Raw genomic sequence first — 19,244 nt, forward strand, 5'->3', positions numbered from 1 at the left:
CAAATATGTACTTGCAGAATGCAAACCTGGGTTTTATGGGCCAGATTGCAAACTCAAATGTAATTGTCACAATCGAGGAACATGCGACAGGTTTAAGGGCTGCATCTGCTCCTTTGGATGGCATGGTCTGCAATGTGAAAAAAAAGGTAAGCAAGGTAATATGGTAGTAAATGTCTTTTTCCAGTGTAACTGAAACAGATCTTAATGCTGGTAAAGGATTACCACTCTAGGCTGATATTCTTGCTCTGCCCACTACTTTCCAATGGCCCAGACACTTCTGTACAACCTCATTGCAATAGTTTTTAAGCCTCTGACCTACATGTTGCATTTATGATATGCTAACATTTAATCCGATTTTGCTTTCATTAGAGGTAGATTTTCAAGCTTTACTCCATAGCATTTGACTCTGATCTTAGCATCAATCCCTGACAGAAGCTTCACATGCAGCTTTTGGATAATCTCATGGCATTTTACCATTATCTAACTCTTATTTTTTTGCATATATTCCTATGTCATGAGCTTCGTGACCTGAAAGTTCTGACTGGGACACCAAGACAACATCAGAATTTAAGACTGCTCTGTCTCTCTGAGATAATGTTAAGCTTACAAAGCTGAATTTACCTTGTCTCCCTGGATTCAGGCAAGGTATTCTGGAAGATGCACCCAGCATCTATTATTTCAGCTGGATAAATAAAGTGACAAATCCACTGCTAATTTGCGAAACTTTTCAAGAACAACAACAAAAAAAAAAGAGATAAATAAGACTGTGATCCAACCAGCAAAACTATACTGTTGTGATCTGGCTGGTCCTTACAAAAGGAAAACACAGAGAGCAAGAAGTTACTGTACATTCAGAACAAAACATGTGCATGATTTTGCCATGGCTAGACTGTCTGTGCTTAGCGAGTCAGCAAGAAAGAGAGGAGAGGGGTCAGGAAAAAACAGAAGAGTGAACACAGGGCTTGTTCCCTCTCCTATGCTACATAAAATGATGTAACAATGATGACTTTTTAAAGCATGATACTTGTATATGCCTACATGATGGAAGGCAGAACCAGACATCCACATTGCCTGCACGCCTAAACTTTTCTTTTTAAAGGTCTGTTTGAAGGATGACATAACACTATATATCTCCTGCAGGTTCAGCAGATCTTTCACCTCAGATAATAAACTTACTAGATCCTGTAGAAGTCAATTCTGGTGTAGAGTTCAAACCGTTTTGTATAGCAACTGGGAGGCCACTTCCTAAATCTGAAGAATTCAAACTTTTGAAGAAAGATGGAACTGTCCTAAGGGTAGGCTCCTGATCAATTGCTTTCTGCTGTTTCTAATGTTTATACTGACTTTATCTGTAGTTAATACACGCCATGGTTTTCAAGCATAATATGATATATGATTTTTTGGGATACCTCAATAGCTTCTCAGCACATATGAAAGTATGGAACTGACAATTATAGATGCTTTTTATAGATATCACTAAACTCTAGATGATTTCTAAACTGTGAGAAAGTATCATTGGAATATTCCAAAATGCCCACATATTTCAGGCCCTGTACATTTTTTGTCATTTCAGCCTGATGAAACTTCTACCAGTAATCATTCTGAAGCCATGTTTAGAATTAATCGAATCCTGCCTGGTGATACAGGAACTTGGGTTTGCAGTGTGCAGACAGTAGCAGGAATGGCAGAGAAACCATTTCAAGTTATGGTCAAAGGTAAACGCATTAATCTCTTCAAGTGTCTTTGTCTCTCTAATTTTAAGCACAGCTTCATACTCCATCATGGCTGAGCTTTCTGTTCTCTGCACTGCCAGAAAATGCCTGAATAAATATTTATAGTTGAAATATAGAAACCCATTATAAGTAACATACTAATTATGTATATTGAAAGAATGTGATTATAAGGTTTAGAAGAACACCCAGGTTTGTTTGTTTTTTAATATCTTAAACATCAGCTTTAGTGTGTAAAGCCCCATCTATTTTGTGAATGTTTTGAAGAACATCTTTCGTTTTCCTACAGATCTAGGAAATACCACAGTCTTAATGACATAGGGAGGTAAAAGATTAGTTTAATAGTTGTATTCTTGTTCAGTTCCTCCTGTGCCACAGTATGCCCCGAGGCTGACAGACAGAGGACATAATTTTCTCATAATTGATATCAATGCTGAGTTACACAATGGAGATGGACCTGTTGTGTCAACAAAACTTCTGTACAAGCCAGCAAAAACAAAACGTTATGAGTCCTGGATGTCTGTGGAAGGTAAGAGGACATTCTTTATTTCTCTTAAAAGGAAACTTCAGCTACCAATTTAAATGTCATGTCTGTGTGCTCTTGATTAGGCCCAAAAGACTCTACAATGCACAGAAGTTAAACCTTTTATGACTGGCTGTGTGACTGTTTATCATAACATGTAATGTTCATGTGGGTGTGTTACACCAACAGTAGTCAAAAGAGTATATTCAGGTCAGAAAAAAAAGGTTTTCCCTACCTTCCTTAGGATTAAGTATACTCAGTATTGGGCCCAGCAGATGAAAATTCCCATGTAAAAAGCAGGTTTTCAAAAGCAGTGAGCAGTATGGAGACATCCTGGGGCATCTACCATCTTGTGTCATGTCCATTGTGCTCCTGGTGAGACAAATAACTTACCAAAATATTTATCAGTAATGGTATGGGCAAAATGAAATCTGCTTATGAGTTAGATGACCTCTTCTACCTATGCTTTCACATTTAAAGCCATTTTCACGTGGCCTAAAATACTGTAGGAAACATTACAGGAATTTTAACAACAGCTGTTACTAAATCACTATTGCCCAAAATCTGCCTACATAAAGCACACTGCCTAAGCAACCACTATTATTTTGTCCTGAAATAACGGCAGATGAAGCAACCTTTGAGCTGGGTTGGAGCTCAACTTAAAAATAATTATTTAATACTTCTAATTAGTTTATCTTAGTGAATCAAGAACAACAAAAAATGGAGCCCGAGTATCTTACCTTATATTTTACAAAGTTTTTATTCATAACACATTTCAACATGGGCCACAGCTTTACTTTCTTTTGACTTTTGTTGTCAGTAAAAGGCACAACTAAAAGACTGGACAATCTGGAACCCAAAACAGAGTATCAGTTCTGTGTTCAGCTGAGTCGGCAAGGGGAAGGTGGGGAAGGCCATCCTGGACCACAGGCCAGCTTCACAACAGCTGCACTTGGTAAGTCACCACTGTGGCATTTCACAAATAGGGTGTTTCAGCTGTGTTTCTCTGTGGTCTGTTCCCTGATCTCTGCCAGAACAGTTTCACTTGAGCAAAGAAGGCTGGACCTGAAAACTTTGTAGATTCTTTCAGTATAATGTCCGGCAAAGAGACATTGGAAAAGACAAGGGAGAAAAAAATCCAGAAAACAGAGGTGAAGAAAACCAGATAAAGGCAGAGCTATTACTTTCCCTGATTTATAGATGAGGGATCTGGGAAAGGATAATTTATACAATTTGGCTGGCTATACAGCAGAGTTGGAGAAAAAAAACCACCTTCTTTTGCGGTCTTTCCTCTTAGTGTTAGATAAATCTGCTTTAAAAATGAAGATGTTTGAACAATCAAGGCAGTTTTTAGTCCACTGAGGATAGATCCCAAACTGAATACAGTCATACAGAATAAATGAGGATTGCACCAGGAGTTATCTAGCAACGCAACAACAGTTGGCTTCTCACATCTAAAAAGTGCATCTGCTACACCATCTCATTGAAGACACCCTTTTGTTGACACATCAGTTGTTGACAAGATACTGTGGGATTATCAACACCTCTTAGATGTAACTTCTGCCAAATTATGTGGGATGACTGAGACAATTACCCTATGTCACCCCAAGCTGGGGCAAGTGGTTGGGAATAACTAGTACCCCTATTTTAGCTTAGATACCAGACATGAAATGTTGTTCCCTGTTTCACTGTGGCTTTTCCAAGGTCTTCCTCCACCAGAAGGTATCACTCTCTTTCCAAAAAGTATGACATCACTGAATTTGTCATGGCATCCTTTAACACTGAGGACAGAGGATGATATTCGTGTTGAAGTGGAAAGGAAGAGCGTGAATGACAACGGTGACGAGAGCAGTGTTATTACTCAAGTGCCAGGAAATATTTCCACCTTGATCATTAAAGATCTTGAGCCTAGACAGCAATACATGTGCAGGGTACGGGTGAACACCAGGTCCCAAGGAGAATGGAGCAACTATCTGTATGCATGGACTTTCAGTGACAGTAAGTGCTGATTCACATCCTTCTGTTTAATTCTTCATTTTACCCCCAGTGATCAGACTAATTGTCACTTGATGACTACATTAAATGTAATCCTTTATTTTGGTAACACTTAGTTCCTGATGATCACTTGTGGTTGTTATTACCATTATTTTGAAAGCTCAGTATCCAAAGGAATTCTTCTGCTGGAAATTGTCAGCAACTATTAATGATTTTTTTTTAATGGAGAAAAACAAGCTTGAGAATCCACATCTTCATTTCGGTGCCATTCATGCTTCTGACACAAGTAGCATTTTTTTCCTCCTCAGAATGATGAGCCATCAGAGTTCCCTACTCCAACCTCTTTTATTACTCAATTCGACTATGACAATACAGAAATAGTCAGCACTTAAAGAAGAGAAGATACAATGCAAGGTGAAATCTCTGTGAGCAAAGAGTAGTTAAGTGTGCTACACTGAAGACTGCTCTTGAATTCCCTGAGTGTGAGCAGTGTGCTTCCATAATGCTACAACAAATGCCCTAAATGAATGAAGTACCATCTGAACAGCTGTCCATCTGAATGGCTGATGGGTGCCACTGTCCTTACTGCACACTGGAAACATGGGCTTCTTCCTCCTTACTGGTCATGTAAGGAGGCCCTCATTGAAATCCTAATCCATGTACTAGCAGAAGTATCAGTGGCTGTCATGGGACTCTCTGCTTTCCTGAGCTCTGACCCCAAGCTGCACTAAGAAACACATAAGGTTGCTGTTTTCCAGGAAAAGGTACATAGCTTAGTATTCATGGCTCTGTCCACAAGCACTCACCCCTGCTGGTGGTTTTCTGATTAGATTTTTGGAAGTGTTGGTGTCAATCTCCCTTCTTCCTAACAGCCTGCATCCTGACAGGTAATTTCTCCCTGAAGCAATGAAAGTATGGGACATAGGAATTACAAGTAAATGATGATTCAGTATAGAAGGGAATTAATTCTTTCTGCATGTATCTGAAAGCAATTATGGTGTGCTTGAATACAGCTCAGAGAATGTGTATCTTCATCCAAAGACAGTGTACTGAATGCCACTCCAACCTCTGCTGGAAGTATGGAATACTGCAACAAGGATGACAGCACATCAGGATCATAAAATTATTGCATTCACTTACCATAGGTCATCAACAAATTCTGTTTAGCACAGCAAAAGCACTGAGGAAAATGTTTTGTTATATTTGGGAAGGAGAAAGAGGTGGATGTACACTCCAATGCTCTGTGTGTTTATGTTTGTTCTCAGGAATCCCTCCTGCACCAAACAACATCAGGTTTTCTAACACCACAGACACATCCTCAGTCGTCTCTTGGACAGCTGCTGAGGGTCATTCCATCTCCTCCATCATCATCAGCTATAAAGTTTATGGCAAGGCTGAGTACAACCAGATCGATATTATCATAAAGAACACCAGCATTACTCAATATCAGCTCAAGGGCCTTGAGCCAAACACTGTGTACCAGGTTCAGATTAATGCTCAGAACAACATTGGCTTGAGCAACCCAAACACATCATTTGAACTGAAGACTCTTCCAGAAACCAAAGGTTAGTTAATTCACCACGCTGGATTTGCACAAACCAGGACTGGTAGTATAAACTAGTTAGCTAAGACATAGTCATAATACTAATTTTTTAATCTTAGTTTTCTTTGGCTCTTAATTTTGACACACAACACAGCACCACCAAAATTAAATTCTTAGTTCACTGCATGGTATGGGAATGGTATTCATGCATGATGAAGTGACAACATGTACCATTTGTGTATATCCACTAGAAATGGCCCAGCAACTCAAAAATTAAAGGAGCTGCATATAGTAAGATTATTAGATCAGTGAGTATGACCTCATCTCTGCACTGACTGAATTCAACAGACTATGCAGGTGCTCATACATCTGAAACTCTGAGCACCCAATATCTCCGACATATTGGAAAACAAAGGGATGTATCCTTATGTCTGAACAGTTTAAAAGACAGGAGTATTTAGTTACACATTGCTAATGTATTGCTAAATTCAGAATAAGCTGAAAATAATGATGAATTCTTATGCCCTTCCTCAACAGCTCCCTATGAATCAAAAGGAGGCAAAATGCTGCTTATTGCTATCCTTGGCTCTGCAGGGATGACTTGTGTAACAATTCTCCTGGCCTTTCTCATCATGCTGCAGTTAAAGCGAGCCAACTTCCAGCGTCGAATGGCTCAGGCTTTCCAAAATGTGGTGGTGGGTTTCCAGCTTTCCTGTGTCAGTTTGGTTACTAACTTTAGCTCATCTTTTCCTGCTTTTTTTTTTTCCAATTTCTTTTTCCTGAGTTTCCCAAACACCGTGCAATTAGTACCATTATAAAGTTTCTCTACTAGTGACCCTGAAGCTAAAGCAATCACAGTTACAAGCTAGGAGGTAGAAAACTTGACTTAAAAGAAATTTTACAGGCCATTTGCTTGCTCCCTCTTCTGCCTTGTCACACTTGTGTATGACAAGTATGAAAACAGACAATAGAGGAGCCTGTTCTTCCTCTATGAAGTCATGCTTGATTTTGAAAACTACCAAATATTTAATGTTGCTTTTGAGCATCAGCAGCTGCTGATGCATGCTCATCCATTTTCAACTTGGTGACAGCACACCAGGGATCAGTCAATGGCAACATCACGTTTTGGCTGCGAGGAAACTGCTGGAGGTTTTAACATCACAGGGAGATGTCTCTCTCTTTATACACATGTATATATTTGTATTCTGCTGTAGTCTGTTAATCACTCTGCTTTCTGGTGCTTTTCTCTCCCTTCAGAGGGGAATCTGTGAAGCAGAATGAAGCTGGGTCAAAGACCTGCTTCATTTGTATCTGAATAGGTTGTTTCATAAACAGGGGCAGGGGGCTCACCCAGTGATATGATCAGTCTGCAAATCACACAGAGTAGATTTGGCTTCCTGTCCTGAAACTTTTCCTACATCAGTATTTTGTGAGAATGTGTAACTGAAGAGGAGGTCTCTCCTCAAGTATGGAGGAAGATAATTTCCTCTCTCTTTTTATTTCCTTGCTGATTCTTCTTGCGTCACCTTTCCTACTGAGCCTGACCAGCACAGGACTTAGTTAAGCCTAATATGAGATAACTCTCAAACCCAAGACTTATAACTGGTTTTGAGATCAGTTATATGACCTTATTTTTGCCCATGTCCTTAATCTTCAAAATTATTAGAAAACTGTTCAGGAGGCTAAGGTCTAAAAGGTACTTACACAGAAATTAGAAGCCTGATTGATTTTGTGGATCTGGGCAGAACTGCTTGTTGCAGTTAGTGTCTAAAGTCGGTGTAAATGTCTAATGCACTCACTCTCTCTTGTGTAGGTAAGAGATGGATTAGGCTCTGTATGTGTGTGTAGATGAGTGAGCACATGGGCATTTGGGAAATGTAATCAGAGCATTGCTCAATGAAGTAGAAATCATAGTTAATGTCATTTGCTTAACCCTGTTTCAGAGGGAAGAACCAGCTCTGCAGTTTAACTCAGGTACTCTCACCCTGAGCAGGAAAGCCAAAAACAGTCCAGATCCTACTATTTATCCAGTTCTTGAATGGAATGACATAAAATTTCAAGATGTGATTGGGGAAGGTAACTTCGGGCAAGTCCTGAAAGCACGCATTAAGAAAGATGGCTTACGCATGGATGCTGCAATAAAAAGGATGAAAGGTAGTAAACACCAAGGATTCCGTGATTACAGGATTTTCTTGGTTGTTTAATTCAAATGTTTCTCTGTCATATGAAATGCTTAGTAACCCTCCTATAAAGCTAAAATAAATATCCAAAGATGGTAGTTAAATTGTTTCAGCTGTGACTAGGCCAAATTTGTCAAAGACTGTCTCTGCTTGGTAAAGTTGGTTTCTATTACTCCTCAGTGGTTGATATAACTAACTATTGTGTATTTATCCATTCATAGATCACTTTGAACTTTATGTGAGTTCATCTGCAAGGCAGAATGCATTTAATAGAGAGGAGCAGAGAGCTAGTTTTGGGGCACAGCAATTGTTCATCTTGCTTTACCTTAGCCATTCAGAGGCAACTGCATCTCTGCATCTATATATACACATAACATGAGGATCACTAGTTTTCTTTTTCTTCATTGAGCATGACAGCTACATTCCAGAGGGAGCTACAATACATACAATACTGCAAGAATGTGCATGTTTTATTGTAATTCATTAGATCATTATCTAGGCAAATTGAGAAACCCTTTTACGTGTGATGATTAATTTAAAAATATCCAAGGTCTGCATACAGGCAGAAATAATCAACAGCACACATATGGAATGATTTTTAAGCAGCTAGTTTTCAGAAGATCTACTACAACATTTTACACTCTCGAATAAGAAAGAGAGGGACAGTCTGTGTTAAGATGCTTCTTTTCTCTGCAGATAACTTCTACAGACATTAGTTTATCACATTTTTTCCTTTGATTGAAAAATTCTATTTTTTCCAGTAAATGCTATTGTATCTTAAAGTTTTTCTCTTTCTACTGGGTTTGAAACAGTAGTGGCCCAAGCAAATCAAGAGTCCTCATAATTAAAAAAAGGCATTGTCATAAATTCAATTCAAAGGAAAACATAAAAGTACGCTTATTTGATTTTCAGAGTATGCCTCAAAAGATGATCACAGAGATTTTGCCGGAGAACTTGAAGTTCTTTGTAAACTTGGTCATCATCCTAATATCATAAACCTCTTGGGAGCATGTGAACATAGAGGTAAGGTACTCTTGAATACATGTAGTTTAAAAATTAGTTATAAAAAACCCCTCTCACAATATAGCCTGTGCAGTCCAGAGAAACACTAGCAGGTCTGTGTGCAACATTTGTTAAAAGGTCAGATAAACTTGTGTTTGGATCTACAAACCCACATTAATGCTCCAGACATTATGTTCAACAATAGCTCTAAATTCCTGTCTACTACTAGAAATTAGCCTGACATCTCCCTCCAGGCTGTTTTGTGTTTATTTCCTTTTTTCACTCAATGCACTGTAAATTTCCGAAGACTATTACTGATCATCTCTTTCTTTGTGATATGCTCACACTCTGATGTTTCATTAGGATATCTTTACCTTGCTATTGAATATGCCCCCCATGGAAATTTACTGGACTTCCTTCGGAAAAGCAGAGTACTAGAGACAGACCCAGCATTTGCTATTGCCAACAGTACTGCATCTACACTTTCCTCTCAACAACTTCTGCATTTTGCAGCAGATGTTGCCAGAGGGATGGACTACTTGAGCCAGAAACAGGTCAGTCTTCAACTCTCTACTCACTGAAAGCAATGGCAAATAATTTTCCAGGGAATATGGCCTTTAATTAAATCAAAATGAAGTTTTAATTTTAGCTTCTATAACACACACTGGGTGAGGTTTATTTTGTTGTCTTCATTGTCTTCATTTAACCCTATCAAATACTATGTCATGGGGAATCATGGAAGAGGCATTAAAACTTAAAACAACATGGTCATTAACTGCTGTCTTTTTCAGATAAAGTTTAAAATGTTGTTGGTAGTGACATACCAAGCCAATTTCTTTGTTTTGTATTCTTACTCCAAATGTTTGCCATTTTTCAATATAGCAGTAAAGTAACACATGTAAAACTCACTGATACTTGTTTCCTTATTTTAGATTATTATTATTATTATTATTATTATTTTAGTTTATTCATCGAGATTTGGCAGCAAGAAACATCTTGGTTGGAGAAAATTATGTTGCAAAAATAGCTGACTTCGGCTTATCAAGAGGTCAAGAAGTTTATGTTAAGAAGACTATGGTAAAGATCAAACTAAATTGATCCATTCTGTTTTCTTCTTTTTTTTTCTTATTTCTTAATTTGTGTTTTCATATGGACAAAAATGATAGCTTATGAGTATTACAAAACTAAATATTCAAATGTTATTTATTAGCATGTAAAATATGTGTATGTTTATTAATATACACATAAATACATATTCTTGTAAATAAATTCCATCCCATGTTTATAATATACAATGTAATTGAAATTATTTATGTGAATATGGATGACAGTAAACTAGACGAGTCAAGCTGGTCTAATTCTATTGAACAAGGTCAAAGTTAGCACCATGGTAAGCAGAGGTACATCAGGATCTGCCCAGAGCTAATGCTTTGGAATGATCTGAAAGAGGAAGACATGTCATAAACATTATTTAGCTATGGACCAGAAATAGCACTGTGTTGTCAAGGCAACAGGATGGTCTGAGGCAACATCTTCGGAATTATTTACATTTCACCTTGATGCTGATTGGATAATTTTTTCATTAACTTTAGTGTGGACTTCGGGAAAGAAATCATAGAATCACAGGATAATGGAATTGTTTTGAAAGAGACCTTAAAGAGCATTTAGTTCCAGCCCCACCTTTCACTACACCAGGTTACTCAGAGCCCCATCCAACACGGCCTTGAACACTCCCACATCCACAACTTCTCTGGGCACCCTGTTCCAATGCCTCCCTACTCTCACAGTAAAGAATTTCTTCTGTAAAAATGCACAAGTTTAGTGAGTTTATTTACTTGATAAAGTTTACTTGCATAAAGTCAGTTTTCATGAAGGTAACACAGAGCAACTGTTGGCATACAATTTGCAATATTGCTATTCCAAGCACTGACAAATAAACTTCTGTGAAATAATTTCCAGGGACGGCTTCCAGTGCGATGGATGGCAATTGAGTCTTTGAATTACAGTGTTTACACCACGAATAGTGATGTGTAAGTATGTGTTCAAATGGCATTTTTTAAAGAAAAAAGTATTTTTCAATAGCAAGGAAAGTTTGAGAGCTAGAATGAGACATCCACTCTTAATTTAAAATACTCAGGAGTCACGTCATCGTGAGTGAGCAATGGAAGCAAAAAATAAAACTCATGAAGAAAAGTTACTTTATTTCTTCATCAGTGTCTGATCAAGTTATGTATTCACAGCCTGACTAGTTCTGCACCACTACTTTAGCTATATTTCTCATTCAAAATCAGAGACCTGATGAATCTTTGGGAAATCCAGAGTAAATTGGTATTTGTTTAGGAAACTAGAAATTATATTTGGCAAAGCAATTCTGTAATTACAGTGTTTGCTGAGAGCTCGCAATCTGATAAAAGTCTCTAGTTGACTCAGAGTGAATTAATTTTGCTAATTTTCCTCCTTTCTGATTCTACATACCCTATTATTATATAAATCTTCATAAAAATACAATCATGTCCCACTTCTCAGTGTTTCCTGAATACTAGCGAAACTATCTGCCATTTACAATATTAAATCTTCTTGTATTCTTGTTACACTTCATAATATCCCTCTGTTGCAGGTGGTCATATGGTGTCCTCTTGTGGGAAATTGTTAGTTTAGGTAAGTATCTGAATTTTATCCTGCACAAATAAACAATCTGAGCTAAGGCAATTCCATTCACTCAGTCTTTTAAAAAACATCACTTCACAATATATTTCAATATATTTCTCTGTTTTATTCTACTACATTTTATTTAGCTTCAGTATGCTTGGAAATGCAATTGTCAATTTTTCAATTCAGGTACCATTTTAAATGATAAAGAACCATAATGATCATGTTTGCGTTATACTGTAAAACCCAGGCCACACCTACATATAAAATCCAGGATGTCATATAATATATAGCCTTAATCCCACATGTTTTGAGTTTGGCTTTTCCTCAGCCTTTCTGCATTTTAAATACAGACTTATATTTTAATGATATTGCAAGGTGGGAGAGTAATCATCTCCTACTCAAATATTCATGAAGAAATTTTTTTAATAACATTCAAATAAAATTTAGAGTTCATTTCTGCAGATGCCTCTATTCATCATGATTGAGATACAGCCCTGCACCACTCAAAATCATTGTGTTACACCTCCCTTGTGATTTTGCCAGGAGATGTGCCCATGATCTGCTGGTCAAGAGATGCTACTCACTGAGGTGCACAATGCCTACTGGACTGATCATGAGCTCTGAATTTCTGATTTGTTCCTGGCTTTCCTTACTAAATGGATTTGCACTAGATAGGGATGCAGTGTGGAAAATCAAGAGCATAAACAACCAAATATCTGTAGAAAGGGGCAAAACTAGCTTGACATAACTAGCTTCATGTTTCCATACCGGATCTATTTATATAGTGCTAATGAAGGAACTACTTGTCTAGTGACATCAGGGATATTGAAAAAAACACTTTGAACACAGTCAGATCCAGGCCCTCAGACTTGCAGAGAAATTTAGTCCCACAGATTATAAAAGTGGACTTCAAAATAAAGCACTTAGTTTTATTTTTCTCTTCAATTTTATCTTTCTATTGTGCATCAATCACTAAGGAAGCACTACCAATGAAAATGTAGCTGCAAAATATTCCCTAATTTTGGATTAATTTACCTCTTACTATATCATTCATACTTTTCCATTTCTACTATCAAACTATATTTTTTTATTAAAACCCACTTCTGTTCATGACAATGGTTAAACTTTGCTTTAGGTGGAACACCATATTGTGGAATGACATGTGCAGAACTATATGAAAAACTCCCTCAAGGGTACCGACTGGAAAAGCCGCTCAACTGTGACGATGAAGTGTGAGTATCCCCTCAGATAAAAACCAAAAAGAAACAGCATAACACAACATCACCTGTAGAAAATACATGATTTCCACAAGAAATTAATAAACTTTTTTTTTTAAGTGGAAAATATAAAAGCTACATTTAAAAAATTTAAAAGTGAACAAGTGGAAATAATTACTTAAGTCCTTTAGTACACCATGAGCCTGCACTGTTAATTTGCCATGAGCACTTGCCCAGGCTCTCTGATCCTGCCAGTTATCCTGTTCTTTACTCAACATGCCTGGGTTTTAGCTCAAAGAGAGCTTTTTGATTATTCCAGTGTAAAAGGAAGTTCTTCAGACAGCAAACAGCTATAGAAAGTGTAACTTCAGCTATATATAAATCCATTTTCCTCAGAAAAATAGAATGTGCAAAGTCTTTAAATTATCATGAATCTGTAGCTTTAACCTGTGAATCTAAACTACCAAGGGCTGGTGTTTGATTTTTAAAGGTATGACCTAATGAGACAGTGCTGGAAAGAGAAGCCATATGAAAGGCCATCATTTGCTCAGATAGTGGTGTCACTGAACAGGATGTTAGAAGAAAGGAAGGTAAGAATAAATGTCTATAATATACACATATTTATATATATATAAATAATTGGGCTATGAATAATTTAAATATTGTTTAGGATTCTTGAGGTAATGCACCTTGCTTCCCACTTTTTCTGTGTATTTCCTTTGCAGACCTATGTGAATACTACCCTGTATGAGAAGTTTACTTATGCAGGCATTGATTGCTCCGCTGAAGAAGCTGCTTAAGAGGGGACAAATCTTCATTCATCAGTGATGTATTACAGGAAACCAAAATTCAATCTGCTGGAGCCCAAAATGTGATGTGCTGTGTAGAACTGTGTATAGCTCTAACTATATATAAAACAGCAATACTGTTTTACCACAGTTATGTATGTGTATATCACACAGTAACTTCTGCCTTCACAGGCTGTAGGAGTGTATATACTGTTCAGAGCAGGTATAGACTGAAGTAATGAAATCTGTTGTTTCATATGCAGGGTATTCTTTTTTCCTAGTCATGTAGATAGAATGTCCACATACATATTATAATGCATTAGGTATTGCCATTTTAGATTTTTTTTTGTATTTTCCAAGAGCTACTCATAGCAAAGTGGTAACTTATTGCAGCATTCCATATATGTTTCACTGCGTTCCAAACAAAAAGGCTAGGCAGTTTCAGTGCAACAATGGAAGTGTGTGCTCAACAAGGATGATTAAGACAGACTCCTATTTGAATGCAAAAGTCAGGTAGTAGAAATAAACTGTTCAAAAGTTCTGTTGACACTTGTAAGATATAACGCATGCTATTGCTCTTTCATTGCCTAGTGTGAGTCAGGTTTTGCCAATATGAAAAATATACATATATTTTGAAATGTTTAATGCTATCAGAGGCAGCCATAGAGCAACTATCATGAAGCACAGGGTTGAGGAGCGTACTACATATTGTAAACCACATTTTTACAACTATCCTGCATATACATGAGATTTATTCAGTTTGTATGTCATTTAATAATGTCACTGCATAATTATAAATTACTACCTGTTATACGCAGGGCTTACCTACTTTTGTTTATTTACCCCCTCATACAGCCTGTAGTGTGGTATGGCCTCATAAAAATATTGTGCTGAAATGCTTCAAAACCGTGATATTTGACCTGCCAAAAAGATCCCTAGTCGTTATGTAAGACAAATAGAGGCAGGATTGGCTTGAGCTTCTGGTGTCAAGTCAACCAGGAGGGATTTGGTGGACTTACTCTACCCAAATTTCACATATCAGCCAACTTCATGTTTTGCACACATGTTCCCCTCTTCCCCTTGATTTACCAGCTCATAACTGTCCATCAGACCACAGTGACTTCCAAGTTGGGTGCTTCAAGTCATTCCCTAAGACTTGGAGAAAGATGCTTGAGAGAGTACAAGATTACCCCTGCTGATATTTACTTTGTGGATGGGTATTTGGTTACAAGGTGGGGGTATAACAGCAGATTATAGAGTAGCACTAATGACATACACCACACTCAATAAGACTCAAATAAAAGCACCAAGAGCCCTATTAAAAGGGAACAAGCCAACAAACAAGGGTGCTGAGATGACTTGTGTGGCCTTGAGATAGGCAGAACTTGCACTGTAAACCAGGTGCTAGATGTAAACTAGGAGTTTATTGTTGGGGATTTAAAAAGTTTACTTTCAGAATATTAGAAATTAATTGTAGATTTAAGTTTAATTGTAACTTGCTTACAGCTTAGCATGAGAGGGCCCTGCCCAAAACTTAGCGTAGGTGAACTTTAAATGAACTCTGTTAGCATAATGGCTAAGCAGGGAAACAGAGAAAGACTGGTTATCTTCAGATAAGGGCTGAGACCCTGGAGGGTCCCAAGGCCACCCCAGGCTGGAAGCTAAGAGTAGTTAATGGCACATGAACATGGAGAAAGTGCCCAATGGGGTGTTAGAAGACCTGAGACCATAAATCACCACAGGATGAAGAGGGACGTGCAGGGCACGTGACGAGTGTGTGAAGGTTGGTGCACAGACTGTAAGGGTAAAACGGCCCAGGGATTTCTTTGGTCAGGGTCCCTCTCTGGTGGCACCCAGCTCAAACTGAAATAAACCGAGTCTGCCTTAGAACCCAGGATCCGGACTCTTCTTTTACATTTACAAAGAGCACAGAAATCACTGGACCAAGGGACAACTCCCCAAAAAAACAAATGAAAAAAGAGAGAAACAAACTACATTCCTACAGGTCAGTGAGGTGAATAAGAATGTACCTCCATGGATGTTTTCTAGACTTCCAGGCAAAGCTGGCTAACAACATCTGCTAGAACTGCCCCACTATCTGAACAGAATTTTTTGCAGGCCCAAAGAACTTTCTGTCTCATACTCTCATACATTTCTAAGAAGCAGACACAACTGACTATTCTGCTACTTGATGTGAACCTCTCCTTCTGTGGCAAATTTTTACATGGACCATTAAGTCACATAAGTAAAGCATCAGAGTGTAGTTCATCAACTAAATAGTTCTTAATACTGTCTGCATTTTAAGTGCTTAAGTCTCACTGTAAATTTACCTGAAGAACAATTAAGTCTCCTTATAAATATTCTTCTTATATTCATTTAAGTTATTGTGTGCCACAATAACTTTCTACATTTCTTCCCTGGACATATAGGTGAGCTGTAGGGAACTGGCTGTAATTGACATAAACAAAGCAAGAAAAAACAGATTATACAGAATGCGGAACTTAAAACTTAGTAGATGATGGCAGGAAACCATTCATCCAAAGCGGGCAAGTTCCATCAAAATTGGGAGCTACGAGGCAGAGACCAAATAGGGCAGATGGTGGAGAGGCTACAGGAAGGTAGGCTTAGGAAAACAGAACATCACAGCTGTTCCAAAGCTAAGGTAAGTTGGAGTTCCACTAGTCTCTGGGTCCCTTGCTCTCCCAGACACCACTCAGCCCATTCACCGGGCCCTCAGCTCTGGAGCCGAGCGGAGGATATCCTACCTGAGCTCCCTGATGCCAAGTGGGACTGGCCTGAGAGCAGGGCACAGCCTGGGGACAGCGTGACCCCACTGGGCTCTGTCTGGGCAGCTGTGTCAGTCACGGTGGGTGCTGAGCTGAGAGAGGCTGTGGCTCACGCAGATCCAAACTGCACAAGTTGTTGCTCAGTCACTTTGGCCTCAGTTCCCGTGGCAGAAGTCGCATGCCTGCTGGACACTCACCTGAGCCTGCGGGGCAGCCGAGCTCCCTTCCCCTCTGCCCAGAGCAATGCAGACATTCCCAGCCTTTCCCAGGAGCTGCAACACACCCAGCGCCACAGCGGCGTCCCCAGCAGTGACACCACTGCCCTGCTCTGCTTTGCCCTTCTCCACTCCTGCGCAGGCCGAACCCCACAGCGCGTGCATTGCACAGCACAGCTACCATCGCCTCAGGAGCAGTCCTCCGCCAGCTCGGCTCTGAGGCAGGATAATTAGACCAACTGCAGGAAGAGCCAAGCTCTCAGTGCTGGTGTAGCGCTGCTTGTTGCTACAAGTGCCTTCTTGCAGCCTGGCTCTGCGGAGGCTGAGGCTGCTCTGCCCTCTGCAAGGGCTCTGCTGGGGCTCAGCATGAGGCAAGGCCGGGCTGCTCTCGCCTCACGTGTCCCTGACAGCTCTGCATCAGCTGAGATCTTCCAGAGTGCGGTCACCAACCCTTCTGATTTTTCATTTGAGTAAGACTCTCATTCAGGCAAAGAGACTGCAATTAGTGATGCAAATCCAATGGTCAAGAACAGAGACACTCTATTCACAGCTGAAAGCCTCTAGCTCAACAGGATGTTTTGGCTGTCCTGCTCTTCAGTGGGTTTTGGATGGAAATACAGTTGCGATTTCTTCCTCATCTAGAAGTACCATGGCAGGACAAAACCCACCCAGTGGGCCATATTCCAAATGCAGCAGAGTTTGAAGCTGATGAATGGAGGATACCCTTCTCCAATTCCAAACAATAGCAAAAACCCCATATATGAGACTTGCCATCTGAAAGAAACAGTTGACAATTTAGATATGAATATGCAGTTTATTCCCAGGGTAAGAAGGTGATCTTTTAACAGAGCTGAGGTTGTGTAGAGATTTTATGCCTAATTTCACCCACTGCTGGCTCTGGAGAAAGCTGTCCTGAAGCAGTCATGTCTCCTGTCCTCCCTCCTTTGCTTTGCTGTACTGAGCAAAAGCATCAGGCTGGACAGAGGCTCAAATGAGGAGAAAATAAAAAAAGAACAATTACTTTTGAAACTCAGTTCCTCACAGATTCAAGCAGTATTTGTCAGGTCACCAGAAATTTTCAGAAGTAGAACTGAGGGGACCATTTGCACCTCTGTCTTCATGTCCAGGATCTTGTTATCACAGGCAAACATGGCACATAATCTCAATAATCCATTTATCAAGGTGTTGCCAGCTTGCTAAATGGATTGCCACTTGCTGTTCCAGGGTGTTGTAGCTTTCAGAAAACTCAAAATACTTCCTTAGGATCCTCTTTTAGACATCCTCTTTTAGTTGTCAAAAAGGATGAAGAGCAGTAGTCTGCTTGTCAGAAAACCTCTAAGAGGTGTTGATCCAGTAGGATTTAGGCTCATGTGTTGTTCCCAGGACCACTGGACACACAGGATTTCAGCAGCAAGCCAGGAGCAGGAACACAAGCGGCAGAGTGCAGATGGACTCAGCTGTGGCTTGCAGGGAGAGCAGTGTCTACCTTGGCATCCCCTGCCCCTCCTGTGCTGGCTTGCATCTTCCTTCTCAGCAGGTACAGCCAAGGAAGTGGCCCAGTCAGCAGCTCCCTGTCTGCCAGAAAAGCTGGCAGCAAACCTGCAGCGGTTCTCATCCGCTTGACCAAGCCAGTCAGCAAATGGGGCAGGAACAAATCCTGCTCATCTGTCCCTCTTTGGCTGGCAGAGAGCTCTAGGAGTGGGGCAGGAGGGACCAGCTGGGTCCCCTTGGACGCTCACAGTCAGGGCCCACAGTGCCCTCCTTCCCACAAACCAGACTGCTTGGCTGGATATGGCTTCACTGGGTTCCTCCACCACCAACACCATTCAGGGCTCCCTGCTCAGTGGCATTCTACTGCCGTTCTTTTGCTGCCAGGTAAAGATAAGTGGAGTACCAAAATACAAAACAGGGCCACAGGAATGATCAGAGGGTGGAACACTTCTCCTTTGAGGAACAGCTGAGAGAGCTGGCGTTGTTCAGCCTGGAGAACAGAAGGTCCCAGGGAGATCCTATTGCCAGCTATAGATACTTCAAAGGGAGCTTATAAGAAAAAATGAGGACACCTGTTTTTAGCAGGACTAGTTGCAAAATGATGAGGAGAAATGGTTTTAAAAATGGTTTAAATAGAGGACAGATTCAGATCGGGTCTGAGAAAGAAATTGTTTATGAGGTGAGTGGTAAAACAGTGGCACAGGTTTCCCAGAGAGCTGGTAGGTGCCCCATCCCTGGAAACATTCAAGGTCAGTTTTGATGGGGCTCTGAGAAGCCTGATTTATTTGAAGATGTCCCTGTCACTGCAGGGAGAGTTGGAGTAGATGACCTCTAAAGATGCCTTCCAACCTAAACCAGTCTGTGATTCTACTTAGTTTTCATTTGAAAAGCTCTGAGATTGGAGATTAATATGAGTGGGGGCCATCTGATGCTTTGAAGTTTAGCAGATGAGAAACCTGTTACACAGGACAGCTGCTTCAGTTGCAGCCACTTGCATTGTACCTTCAGAAGTTTCTGGGCAGACCCTCACCTGTCCTTGTTCAAACAACAGTTCAGAAAGTCATGGAACACAGGGAACAGTCACTTCTGCAGCTTTGCTGTTTCTTCCCTAGCTTTGAGACT

General features: G+C 39.8%; 1 protein-coding gene across 2 annotated transcripts in view; it reads left to right on the top strand.

The window, feature by feature from the left end:
- TEK (TEK receptor tyrosine kinase) overlaps window positions 1-15,520 on the top strand; it is a 39,038-nt gene extending 23,518 nt beyond the window's left edge. The window contains exons 7-23 of one of the 2 annotated variants that reach the window (XM_085042852.1): window positions 18-146; window positions 1,141-1,295; window positions 1,574-1,715; window positions 2,092-2,259; window positions 3,074-3,208; window positions 3,958-4,251; window positions 5,514-5,813; window positions 6,329-6,486; window positions 7,735-7,945; window positions 8,884-8,994; window positions 9,337-9,527; window positions 9,937-10,050; window positions 10,933-11,003; window positions 11,591-11,631; window positions 12,761-12,857; window positions 13,333-13,432; window positions 13,568-15,520. In XM_085042852.1, coding sequence (XP_084898978.1) covers window positions 18-146; window positions 1,141-1,295; window positions 1,574-1,715; window positions 2,092-2,259; window positions 3,074-3,208; window positions 3,958-4,251; window positions 5,514-5,813; window positions 6,329-6,486; window positions 7,735-7,945; window positions 8,884-8,994; window positions 9,337-9,527; window positions 9,937-10,050; window positions 10,933-11,003; window positions 11,591-11,631; window positions 12,761-12,857; window positions 13,333-13,432; window positions 13,568-13,642 — 2,492 coding nt within the window. In that variant the 3' untranslated portion in view covers window positions 13,643-15,520. The remainder of the gene's footprint in view (window positions 1-17; window positions 147-1,140; window positions 1,296-1,573; window positions 1,716-2,091; window positions 2,260-3,073; window positions 3,209-3,957; window positions 4,252-5,513; window positions 5,814-6,328; window positions 6,487-7,734; window positions 7,946-8,883; window positions 8,995-9,336; window positions 9,528-9,936; window positions 10,051-10,932; window positions 11,004-11,590; window positions 11,632-12,760; window positions 12,858-13,332; window positions 13,433-13,567) is intronic. The other variant, XM_085042853.1, reaches the window with a different exon arrangement.
- The last annotated feature ends 3,724 nt before the right edge of the window (window positions 15,521-19,244 follow it).

The sequence above is a fragment of the Lichenostomus cassidix genome, chromosome Z, assembly GCF_008360975.1.
Source record: "Lichenostomus cassidix isolate B80296 chromosome Z, HeHo_3.0, whole genome shotgun sequence".
NCBI lineage: Eukaryota > Metazoa > Chordata > Aves > Passeriformes > Meliphagidae > Lichenostomus > Lichenostomus cassidix.